We start from the raw sequence: 13,211 nt of genomic DNA, 5'->3' as shown, positions 1-13,211 counted from the left end.
GGTACTGTATCATTTCTATTTAGGCAACTGCACTGAATGGGAACTGCAGCCTGGGCCAATTTAACAAGGTCAAAAAAGCTGAGCTTTTTCAGAGCTTGGCTCTGATAGCCAACACCACCTTCAAGACTGTATTAGCTGTTTGTAACCTAAATACTACAATTACACTGTAGAGGGATGTCCAGATCCCTCACCAGTATCCTGGAGTGTATGAATGCATGGCTGCCAGTACAAACAGCTTGTTTACTGTTTAGATAAAGAAGCAGAGACAAGCTATCAAGGGATCAACATTATCACTGGGGCATACTCAGGCTTACTGATCTCAGACCCAGCATGACTTCAAATATTAAATAGCCTATTAAGACATCTATTGTTGCTGCGAACAGTGCCAATATCAGTTGTTGATTGTTCAAAATGTATTAGTTTACATAATTAATAGTCTAGACATATATATCGATGAGCTGTAATAATTTGTTGCTCAGTGTATTATGGAGTGTTTATATACAATTTGAATGTATTTCTATAACAATACAGTATATTATGACTATTGGTACTTCTAAACTACTGCCTAAATATACAATTTCAGTTATACACATTTAATATTGATTTTCCAAAACTGGCATTAGTGACATTTTACAGAAGTTTCACATTATGAAAATCATGTACTTGATTAGTTACTTCATACACAGGGATGCAGTTTAAATCCCGGCGGTTGGGATCCCGGCGTTCAGAATCCCAACGCTGGAATCCCGACCGCCGAAATCCCAACATTTTCTCCCTCCGTGGGTGTCCACGACACCCCTGGAGGGAGAATAAATTAGCGTGGCGAGCGTAGCGAGGCACCGGGCCCGCTGCGTGGCGAGCGCAGCGAGCCCGCAAGGGGGGGAGATCCACGTCCCCCCCTTGTCGTGATTTCGGCGGTCGGGATTCCGGCATCGGAATTTTGAACGCCGGGATCCGGACCGCCGGGATTTCATACTGAATCCCATACACAATACTATACTTACAGTACACTCCATCTATTGGAAAGTGATAGAAAACCGAGGGCTGTTTAAGCAAGAGGTGACATAAACTACCAAAGGGATCTGAGATGCTGACACTTTGATTAGCATGTTGCTAGGGAGTTCTGACAAGGATAGGAATAACCAATTAGGGGTCAGGGGAGGGGTTCTATGTGTTAGGAGTAGGCAAGTAGGAAGTCAGATGATTTCCCCACCCTCATATCCCTATTTTCTATTTCTTGGCGGCATTAAAGTCCTTGTTTATATGGAAATCATATGTAGATAGTGGGGTGCGCGCTCATGCCCATGGACAGGAGATGGGCTGCACCATCTGCACGGGTGGGTTGCGATGGAAGAGTTGAACACCAATGATGTCTGAATGTTGTGTGTTGATCTTTTTCCCCCTCTTTTCTATGACTGTTCTGTAGTGCCGCCACTATTTATAGTCAGATATAGCTCTCAATTAATAAATTTGACATTCTATTTGAAACGCCAGCACTTGTGTCTGTCTCGTTTATTTATTTATTTATTAATAGTTTCTTATATAGCGCATAAATTTGTTTAAAGTGTACGCAGAAAGGTTACCAATAGTGAGTTTACCACAAATCTACATAAAAAAAAAAGCAATGTCTTCTTGTCAGTACTGTAAGTGCTAAATACTTGCAATGGCTAACTGTGCAGATGCATTAAGTGGAACAAATATACATACTGTATAAAAGCTTTAAACTTTTATCTGCAGAAACAATAATTAACTGCAATATTTAATAATATATTGTTCATGTTTTATAATTGTAGCATTCTAATTTTTCACAAATTTGCTTTTCTTACTATGCCAATTGTGAGAGCGCTGGCCACTTTATGACCAGTAATGGTCAATCAATTAACAAGAAAACTTCTATTAGTAGTTATACAGACACAGGGGCATCTTAAAAGAGGAAGAGGCCCATGAGCACTTATAGTTCTAGTATTTAAAAAAATAATTACATTTTCAACTCACCTCAAATCCAAAACCATATCCTGGTCCTGGAGGTCCTGGTGGACCTGGGGGTCCTTGAGGTCCTCTGCTTCCTGGATTCCCCTGTTCTCCTTTTATGCCATCTTTACCAACATCTCCCTATAAAGTTATTTATATTACAAAAAAAACAAAACAAAAGTTACATTACCTGTGATTATACTGAGGTCCATCACTGTATTATAAAATACATTGAACCATAATAGCCTCCCCCCCCCCCCCCCGGAATGGATGGGAGGCTCCCAAAAATTATGTACCACTCATAGTTCCCTCTGGAAGGCGGAAAAGTCACCTGCATCAGCCCCGAAGCCCTGCTGCACAAAATACCGGAGGAGGCAGGGCTTAAATGGCGTGCTTTGCGTCATTTTAGTCCCCCCAATGTCCACAGTTGACTGTCATGGGGGTGTGGCTTGAAGACATCAGCCTCGCCCTGCCCCCTGACATGTAGGTCTCCTCTCCAGGCTTCTTCCCAAGAGGGGTAAAAAACAGTAACATAGTAACTAAGGTTGAAAAAAGATGTTAATCCATCAAGTTCAACCTATTTGTCTTGTAACTACTTGAGTAAGTCATATCATATCTATCCCTTAGTGGCTAAAAATGTATCCAGTTTTAATTTAAATTCATTAAGAGTAGTTGCTGTAGCCACCCCCACCGGCAATGAGTTTCAGAATTTTACTGCTCTAAAGGTGAAGAATGTTCTCCTTAATTCAGTACGGAAATTATTTTCTTCGAGCTTCAGTACATGTCCTAAGTATAGACCTGTTAGTGAACAAATCATCTCCCAGTTCTATATGATTCCCAATTCTGTATTTGAACACGCTAATCATATCTCAGAACTGATCACAGTATTCCAAGTGTGTGGTCTCACCAATGCCTTGTAAAGAGGCATTATCACATTGACATCCCTTGAATTCATTCCCCTTTTAATGCATGCCAGTGTCCTGTTTGCTTTTTCTGCTGCACTTGAGCAGTGTGCACTATTACCCAATTTTTCATCTACAGTATTATGACCCCAAAGTCCTTTTCCACAGCAGAATACCCTATAACAAATCCATTAACTCTATAAGAAGCTTGTTCATTTTTGTTCCCGTAATGAGTTACTTTACATTTAGCATATTCCACCTTTCCAGTTTAATTAAGTCACTTATGTGTCCACATCGTCTCCTGAATGCATTATCTTACTCAATTTTATGTCATCCACAAATATTGCAATCCTTCTTACTATATCAGTATATCATTAATGAATATATTAAACAATTGGGACCCAATATTGAACCTTGTGGGACTTCACTTTGGAAACGTTACCCCAGCTGGAATATATGCCATTTACCTCCACTCTCTGTCCCCGATTGTGCAACCAGTTTTTAATCCAATTACAAATTGTATCTCCTATTGTATCTCCTAACCATAAATTACCTAGTTTTATTAATAACCTTTTATGAGGCACCGTGTCAAAAGCTTTAGTGAAATCAAGAAGTATTACATCAACAGATTTCTCTAAATCCACCCTCCATACTTGCTTCCTCATAGAAGCTAGTTAAAGTAGTCTGTCATAATCTATTTTTGATGAACTCATGCTGAGCCGTACATATCACCTTCTCCTATTCTAAGAAATTTTGGACACTTTCTCTTATGATTCCTTCTATTATTTTCCCCACTATGGATGTAAGGCTGACCAGTTTATAATTTTAGGGGTTAGTTTTGCTACCTTTCTTCCATATTTGTATTATGTTAGTTATGCGCCAGTCCCTTGGTACCATCCCAGAGTTTATTGATTAATCGAATATCAGATATAATGGTAGTGCTATGACAGAACTCAATTCTTCTAGGGTGTTATTCGTCTGGGCCAGGAGATTTAGCTTTTTGGGTTCTGTCATTTATTTTTGACTATTTCTTAACTCAAACATACAGTTGAGCATTCAATCCATGGGACATCTTCTGAAGATTCTTCCCTTGTATGGGTGACTTCAACATTGCTATTGATAGCCCAAAATCTGCTGCTCATGCCTCCAAACTACTCTCTCTAACCTCCTCTCTCGGCCTCTCCCAATGGACTGACTCCTCTACTCATCGGGAAGGCCACTGCCTTGATCTGGTATTCACTAAGCTGTGCTCATTGTCTGGAATCACCAATACTCCTTTCCCTCTCAGATCACAACCTTATCTCCTGCATGCTGTCCTCTAGTACTTCTAACTCAAAAACACTGAAATCCCTTAATCCACCTCAAGCCCGCAGAAATATTAATGATATTAAATTTCAAGTACTCTCCTCCACTCTGCAACAACAGCTTGCTCCTATTTCTGCATTCACTACTCCTGAGATGGCGGTATCACACCTAAATCTAACTCTCAAAACAGCCCTGGATGAAGTGGCTCCAGCTACCCACCACACTCCCCGTAGGCCTAAACGCCAACCGTGGCACTCTAAATTAAATTAACGAGGCACATACAAAATCTCTCATGCAAAGCTGAGCGTAAATGGCGTAAATCTCACAGTCCAATGGATTTCTTTACATATAAGACTAACTATCAGTCCTATAGTTATGCCCTGGAAACTGCCAAACAAACATATTTCCAAACGGTACTTGTGTATTATCACGGCGCCCATCGCATTGCATACCATAAGGCATACGATGATATGCGATGCGATGCGATACAATGTTAGCAGATGTTATACAATTTCAAATTGTATACCATCGAATTGTATGCCATTGTATGATATATACAATGGTATAAGATTTTTTTTTTTTCAATAATAAATTTTTATTAAGTCTTGCAAATGAACAGAATATGGAAAAAAACATTTTCGCGATAAGTTATAACATACAGACAAGTGCAGATAAAAGGCAAACATTCAACAACCGAATGTAATCTGTAAGGATTTTGTCTGTACTTCAATCAATTAAGCAAGACCAGTAATTATTATATAAGAAAAGGGGGGAAGAGAAGGAGAGAAGGACGGACAAAAGAGGGAAGGGAGAGGATAGGGAACTATGGGAAGGCGCCAGCATGTGACGTGGCACACAGAAATCCCACACAGACCCCAAAGGGGTACATACTCCGAAAATTAGACTATTCAGCCGAGGAATGTGGAGGAGAAGAAAGGGCCCCCAGGACTGGGGACTCATTGTAAAACAATGATAAGCCCCGTATCTCTCTGTATTCACTCCACTTGTGCCATTTAATAAGGATTGACGAAGCAGAGGATGAATATTTAGCGTTGGCCGTCTCAAACAAAAAATGTTTATGTACATTGTTTGCAATATGTGAGATTGGAGGTATTACTGGAGATTTCCAATACTGACCAATGGCTGCCTTAGTTGAAATCAGGATATGTCTAAGAAGGTACAAGTCCTCCATAGATAATAATGTGTGGTGGTGTAGTAATGCCACCACCGGATCGGGCGAGACTTTTAGTCTTAGGACGTCACTTATGAAAGAGAACACTGCAGACCACAGCGGACGGAGCAGCCGGCATTCCCAGAAGATATGGTAGATTGTACCCACATCTCCGCAATTTCTCCAACAAAGATTGGAGACGGAAGGCCAAATCCCATGTAACCGCTGAGGTGTGAAGTATGCCCTCTGGCATAATTTGTAAAACATTTCTGAGTGGTGTAGACATTTGGACATTTTAAACCTGCGTATGAGATAGAGTCCCACTCCTCCTCTGAAAGAGTGATGGAGAGATCCACCTCCCACTTTAACTGTGCTGGCAGTTTCCCTTTTTTTGATTTTGTGATCAGGTAGTCATACCATTTCGATATTCCCCCTTTATGCGTTTGAGAAGACAATTTCAAGTATAGGATTTTGGGGAAGGATGGGACCGCCAAGGAATTTTTAAAGGTAGCAGATAACCAGTGACGAACTTGGAGGAACTTGTAAAAATCTTGTTTAGGCAACCCATACTGCGACTGCAGATCGGAGAACTGCAGGAGAGTGCCGTCAGGGAACAACTGCCTTAGGGATAATATGCCTACTTCGATCCAGGAGTTCAGCTGTAAGTTGGGGATGAGTCTGGCTATAGCTTAGGTCGGGGCCCGGCAGGGAAACTTCATCATCATCCAGTATAGCTCTATACCAAACCGATAAGGTAGCTCTGATAGCTGCCCCTGGACCAGTCCACGTTGGGGATACATGTGAGGGGACCTAAAACAAATCAGTTAGCTGGATTTTCGAGGAAAAATTGCGTTCCATGACCACCCAAGGCTTAGGGGAGTGAAGCTCAAACCAGTCTCTGGCCTGGCTTAACACGCATGCCATGTGATATTTCTCAATATCCGGGTAGGCGACCCCTACCAAATCCTTGGGAAGCGAGAGAACCCCCCTAGATATTCGAGGCTTAGATCCCTTCCAAATATATTTAGAAAATAGAGTGTTGAATTTACATATAAAGGACCTGGGAGGGAGTCTAGGTATAGCCCGGAAAATGTATATAAGTTTAGGTAATAGGATCTTCTTGGAGGCCCTAATTCTACCAAGCCAGGAGATCTCATGAATGGACCATTTCAGGATCAAGTTTCAAAAGAATTGAGTAATGGAGTAAAATTACAGTCCATTACGTGAATGTCCCTGGTCACATGCACCCCCAAGTATTTAATCGACCTAGTTTGCCAGGCGTAACGGTATTTATCTTTTAATAGAGCAACTACTGCTGGGGGGACATTCAATGGGAGGGCTTCCGTCTTAGAAGTATTCAGTTTAGAAAAGGAAATATTAGTATACTCCTCAAGAATCGTGTGTAGAGCAGGGAGGGAGCACTCAGGATCGAAAAGACATAGGAGTATATCGTCCGCGAACATACATATTCTATGGGAAATCCCACTAATAACCGGACCCTTAATCTGACTATTTGATCTAATTTTTTCCGCGAGGGGTTCTATGGCCAGAACAAAGATGAGCGGGGACAGGGGGCACCCCTGCCTAGTACCATTGGAAATAAGAAAGCTAGAAGAGAGGCAGCCATTTACAAACACCCTCGCGGAAGGGCAAGAGTACAGAGCAAATATGGCATCCAGGAATCTTCCACCAAAACCAAATCTCAACAGGGCAGACCTGAGGTAACCCCAGTGGAGTCTGTCAAACGCTTTCTCAGCGTCAAGAGAAAGTAGCAATAGGGGGTCCTGATTCAAATCACAGTACTCCAGGATATTGAATACCCTTCGTGTGTTATCCGGGGCCTGTCTGCCCGGAACAAACCCCACCTGGTCTGACGCCACAAGGGAGGGGAGTAAGGGTGCCAAACGGTTCGCTACCAGCTTTGCGTATAATTTAAGATCAGTGTTCAATAAGGCTATAGGTCGAAAATTTTGGACCGATGTAGAGGGTTTACCAGGTTTGGGAATCGCCACAATTCGAGCTTCAAGCATTTCCTTGGGAAAGCCCCTGGACTCTGAGGCTTCATTGAAAACACTCAGCAATAGAGGAGCTAGTTCTGACTTGAAGTATTTATAAAAATTTGAAGGGTAGCCGTCAGGACCAGGGGCCTTATCACATGGCAAGGCGTCAATGGCAGCCTCGACTTCAGAGATGGACCAGGGGGAACATAAGGACAGACAGGTCTCAGAGTCCAGCCGCGGAAGGTTAATACTGTTCAAGAATGCATCAATATCTGCTGACATGGGTTGAGGGGTGAGCGCGTCGGAATTTAGGTTATACAGCTGCGAATAGTATTCCGCGAAGGTGTCTGCTATGCGGAAAGGGTCCACTACTCTAGCACCATGGGAATTATATAGAAGACTAACCCTTGCCCTAGCCCTGTGACCCCTCAGTTTTCTAGCCAGAAGGCGGCCCGCTTTAATTCCAAAGGTGTAAAAATGCTGATTCAGTTTAGCTATATTCCTTTGTACCTCCTGAAGGGAAAACGTGTTAACCTTGTCCCTAGCTTTAACGAGTAGTTTAAACAAAGCTCTGTTCAGGGGGTTCGCCTTGTGGGCAGATTCCAATCTAGCCAACTCCTCTTCGGCCAATAATAGATCCCTGGCACGAGCCTTTTTTAACCTGGTCGCAGCCTGTATTGCTGATCCCCGTACAACTGCCTTAAGGGAGCACCAGTGGTTAAACACACTGGTATCTCCAGGTTGGTTGGTGGAGATATATAGAGAGAGGGAGTCATGAATAAATTTACGGGATTCGAGGTGAGACAAGGCCAGATTGCCCAATTTCCAAGGACCCAGGGGCACCCTAAACGACCCCTGATCCCACGAAAGCAGTAAGGGGGAGTGATCCGACCATGTAATAGGTAAAATGACTATTTTTTGCAGCGAAGCTAGTGTCCATTTATCGATTAGCGCCAAGTCTATCCTGAAGTACGACTGATGTGGATGGGAAAAAAATGTGTAGTCCCAGACCCCTGGGTGTTTAACTCGCCATGCATCATGTAGTTCGTATTCACTAATAATCTGTCTAAAGGTTCGGGAGTGGTCCGTTATAGGAGGGACTCTACGTTTACAAGGTCGAGACCTGTCGACCGTGGGATCTAAAACCATATTGAAATCTCCCAGGATCAGGAGAGCTCCCTTAACGTGTTTCTGCACTAATGCGCAGAGTTTTCTACAAAATGACACCTGTCTTTTATTGGGAGCGTAACATGAAACCAGGGTGACCTCAACACTATCCAGCAGGCCCACTAGGATAATAAATCTTCCTTCCGGGTCAGCGTGCTGAGAGGTAACAGTAAAAGCACAGTTAGCAGAGATCAATATAGCCACCCCTGCTTTTTTAAGGGGGCCGTTGGACATGTAGCACTGGGGGTATCTGTTATCAAAAAATTTGGGAGGGGCCGACTTCATAAAATGTGTTTCAATTGCAAAATCAGGATATAAGGATATCACATGACTGTCGTGGTATATCAGTCCCTTAGTGCGTGCTAAGCGTATAGCAGTGTCTCTATCTTTGAAATGCAATAATCGACCAATTTTTTCAGAGACTCTGGGTGACATTTATTAAAGGTCGATGGTGGGTTTTTGGCGATTTTTATCGCAAAAACGGCAGTTTTTTCATTTTTTTCCTAAATCGATTTTTTAATGGGTGGCGATTTGCAGCATAAATCGCACTTTTTGCTGCAAATCGCACTTTCTGAAAGTGCGATTTTTTTTAACTCCGGAATTCGCATCCAGATGTTTTCCCCATTGAAAAAGATACAAATCGCATTTTTTATGAGATTCGAATTTGGAAATCGCCAACAAAAATGGTCTAAAGTGCCAAAAAAAAATAGACCTGATCCTGACTGGCGATTTTGTCAGAAACATGGCGATTTTGACAGAACCATGCACAGATCATTGTGATCTGTGTATGGTTCTTTGGTAAAATATGTGTAAAAGTAAAAAAAAAATTGGCGTGAGGTCCCCCCTCCAGTACAAAACCAGCCCCGGGCTCATTGAGCCGGACCTGGTTCTAAAAATACGGGGGACAAAAAGCGTAGGGGTCCCCCGTATTTCTGAAACCAGCCCCGGACTATTGGACCGGTGCTGGTTCCAAAAATACGGGGGACAAAAAATCTGGGGGTCCCCCGTATTTTGAAACCAGCACCGGGCTCCAACAGCCCGCAGTGTCATGCCACAGCCGGGGGACACTTTTTACACAAGGTCCCCCGGCCGTACCATGAGCACCGTGGCTGGTCAGCCTTGGACGGGGTACCTGGAGGAGTGGGGACCCCCCCAATAAAGGGGTCCCCCCCCCCAGGCTTCACCCGTCCAGGGCTGAAGCCCAGGGCTGTCACCGGCGTCCCTGGCCATTGGACGCCGGCCTGATAGTGTTAAAATCACATTCCTAACATTACTTAATACAGGAGAACTACAAGTACCAGCAGACCTCCCCCGCAGGCTGGGACTTGGGGAACCACAAGCCCCAGCATGCGGGGCATTAATGGGCCCGCTGGGACCTGTAGTCCACCTGTAAAAAGAATGTTAAAATAAAGCACACACACAGAAAAGTATAACTTTAATACACATCCACACACACCTCACTTTTACACCGCTATACATACCGATCCAGGATCCAGCGCTGGTCTCTCTGCAGCAGAGCTGGACAGCCCGCACTGACAGCGGGCTGACCGGCTTCCTCCGATGCAGCTAACAGCTTCTGTCGCGCTGTCCCAGCGCGACACTGGCTGAGAGCGTCTCCGGCTTATGTGTCTCCATGGAGACGCATAGCTCAGCCAATCAGGACTGAGCTATGCGTCTCCATGGAGACGCATCGGCCAATCACGCTCTCAGCCTGTGTCGCGCTGGGACAGCGCTACAGAAGCTGTTAGCTGCATCGGAGGAAGCCGGTCAGCCCGCTGTCAGTGCGGGCTGTCCGGCTCTGCTGCAGAGAGACCAGCGCTGGATCCTGGATCGGTATGTAGAGCAGTGTAAAAGTGAGGTGTGTGTGGATGTGTATTAAAGTTATACTTTTATGTGTGTGTGCTTTATTTTAACATTCTTTTTACAGGTTCCCCAAGTCCCAGCCTGCGGGGGAGGTCTGCTGGCACTTGTAGTTCTCCTGTATTAAGTAATGTTAGGAATGTGATTTTAACACTATCAGGCCGGCGTCCAATGGCCAGGGACGCCGGTGACAGCCCCGGGATTCAGCCCTGGACGGGTGAAGCCTGGGGGGGGGGACCCCTTTATTTGTGGGGGGGGGGGCCCCACTCCTCCAGGTACCCCGTCCAAGGCTGACCAGCCACGGTGCTCATGGTACGGCCGGGGGACCTTGTGTAAAAAGTGTCCCCCGGCTGTGGCATGACACTGCGGGCTGTTGGAGCCCGGTGCTGGTTTCAAAATACGGGGGACCCCCAGATTTTTTGTCCCCGTATTTTTGGAACCAGCACCGGTCCAAGAGTCCGGGGCTGGTTTCAGAAATACGGGGGACCCCTACGCTTTTTGTCCCCTGTATTTTTGGAACCAGGTCCGGCTCAATGAGCCCGGGGCTGGTTATGTACAGGAGGGGGGACCTCACGCCAATTTTTTTATTTTTTTTTAACAATCACAAAATCGCACATTTTAAAAAAATTGCACATTTTCATGACTAAAAAAATCGCACTTTCCATCCCGAAAATCGCCCTACATCGCACTTTCTCGCACTTTTCATGCCGGAATACACACCTCATTAAATATTCGATTTCTGGAAAAAAATGCGATTTTAAAAAACGGCGATACAGTGCGATTTGTGCAAAAATCGCATTTTCGGAAAAACGGTAAACACAATAAATCTCGCCCTCTATGTTCAGATGCAGATATCGCTTGCAGTGTTTCTTGGATTGACTGCGTTGGCTCATTAATAGATGTTTCTGAATCCTGAGGTGAGGATGGTGAGCTTGGTACACTCTGTGCTGTTGATTTAGAGGTATGGGTAGTACGTGTAAATTTCTCTAGTTTAGCGGCTGCAGCGGCAGCAGCATTTGTAGTTTTACCCATATCTGCCTTGCTTTATATTCCGGTGTCTTGAAATGAACAGAGCCGGGGCAGAAGAAGAGAGGAGAGAGAGAGAAAAAAAAGAGAAGAAAAAAAAAAAAAATAAAAAACACACGGCCGGTCCTCAATATCCTTGCATTGGTTTCCTTTTGACATTTGTTCTCATAGTTACCCTTATAACAGTGGTTCCCAAACTGTGTGCCGTGGCTCCCTGGGGTGCCTTGGAACACTTGCAGGGGTGCCCTGGGCTGGTGGTCCAGGACCAATTCAAATTAATTATGGTTAATTATTTATGTGAAAAACCAGTGTTGATGGCTGCCAATAATAAAATATGTACACACAGAAGCAAATCCTGTCTTTAACACATAACTAACCCTGGGAATCGCATATAAACCCAATCTAATAAATTTTTGTGCGGTCTAGGGGTGCCGTGAAAAAATGTTGATACCCTTAGGGTGCCGTGATTCAAAAAAGATTGGGAACCACTGCCTTATAATAAATTTATCAGTGCCCTCCAGCAGCATCTTTTTTTTAAATAGATTTTTATTAAGTCAAATAGTAGAATTAACACTTTTCACATTTCAAAGTCACAGAAATTCCAAGTACGGTAACACGTACATACAGTACATAAAATATACAATTGAATTCTATGACTATAAGGGCTAGAACCTTTTTTTTACTTGAATTTTATAAAAATAAAGTAAGGGGAAAAGGAAAGAAGGATGACACATCCAGACAGACACATAGGGGGGTAATGGACACGGGGACAAGGTGTTCGGAGTAGAAGCTCCAGAGTTGTTGTGCATATAGCTATAACATATCCAATACAAATACAGATATAATTACCAACATCATGGGTCGGTGATAGCAGCAGAGATAAATCTAACTGGGCATGGGCTACAGGGGAGGTGCCCTGTCTTTCTCTATATGCACTCCATTTTATCCATTTAAGGTGTATCGATGTAGCAGAGGGAGCATATTTACAATCAGCCGTTTCAAAAAGAAAGTGTTTATGGACTTTATTGATAATATGGTGGATATCAGGGACAGAGTGGATCTTCCAGAGTTGTCCGATAGCAGCTTTAGTAGATATCAAAATGTGTCCCAGAAGATAAATGTCATCCCGAGGGAGATGCGTATCATATTGAAACAAAGCAGTAAGAGGATCTTCAGGTACCCTTGCCCCCAGGACCTCGCCAATAAGGGAGAAAACCTCAGTCCACAGTGGGCGCAACACTGGGAATTCCCAAAATATATGTAAAATAGATCATGTACACCCGCATCTTCTCCAACAGAGTTTTGAGACCAAAGGCCAAATCCTATGTTGCCGCTGAGGAGTGAAGTAAGCCCTGTGGCAGAGTTTGTAAAACATCTCGCAATGACCAAGACATTTAGAGACCTTAAAGCAAGAGTGTAGATAGTGTCCCATTCCTCCGCCTCCAATGATCTGGATAGATCAGACTCCCATCTAGTTTGGGCTGTCAGTTTACCCGTCTTACATCTATTGATCTGATAATTATACCAAGTTGATATTCCGCATCTATGTACCGGGGAAGACAATCTATTAACCATGATTTTAAGGAAGGAGGGGGCAACCCTGAGCCTACTAGGAAACAAAGCCAACTAGTGGCGTAGTTGGAGGTATTTATAAAAGTTTTGCTTGGGAATACCATATTTTTCCTGTATGTCCGAAAAGGACAGGAGGGTCCCAGAAGGGCAAATCAATTTTAGTGAGTTGATACCCGCTGAGTGCCAATTGTCCAAGCTCAGATTTAGGATAAGATAGGCCACGGTTAAGAGACAGAT

The 13,211-nt window shown here is 43.8% G+C and overlaps 1 protein-coding gene across 7 annotated transcripts in view; it reads right to left on the bottom strand.

Moving 5' to 3' along the window:
* COL15A1 (collagen type XV alpha 1 chain) overlaps window positions 1-13,211 on the bottom strand; it is a 537,229-nt gene that overhangs the window by 192,485 nt on the left and 331,533 nt on the right. For all 7 annotated transcript variants that reach the window (XM_083188349.1, XM_083188345.1, XM_083188346.1 and 4 more), the window contains one exon: window positions 1,996-2,112. In XM_083188349.1, coding sequence (XP_083044475.1) covers window positions 1,996-2,112 — 117 coding nt within the window. The remainder of the gene's footprint in view (window positions 1-1,995; window positions 2,113-13,211) is intronic.

Source organism: Crinia signifera, chromosome 5, assembly GCF_055691185.1.
Source record: "Crinia signifera chromosome 5, ASM5569118v1, whole genome shotgun sequence".
Taxonomy (NCBI): Eukaryota; Metazoa; Chordata; class Amphibia; order Anura; family Myobatrachidae; genus Crinia; species Crinia signifera.
This window is presented reverse-complemented; position numbering and strand designations above follow the sequence as displayed.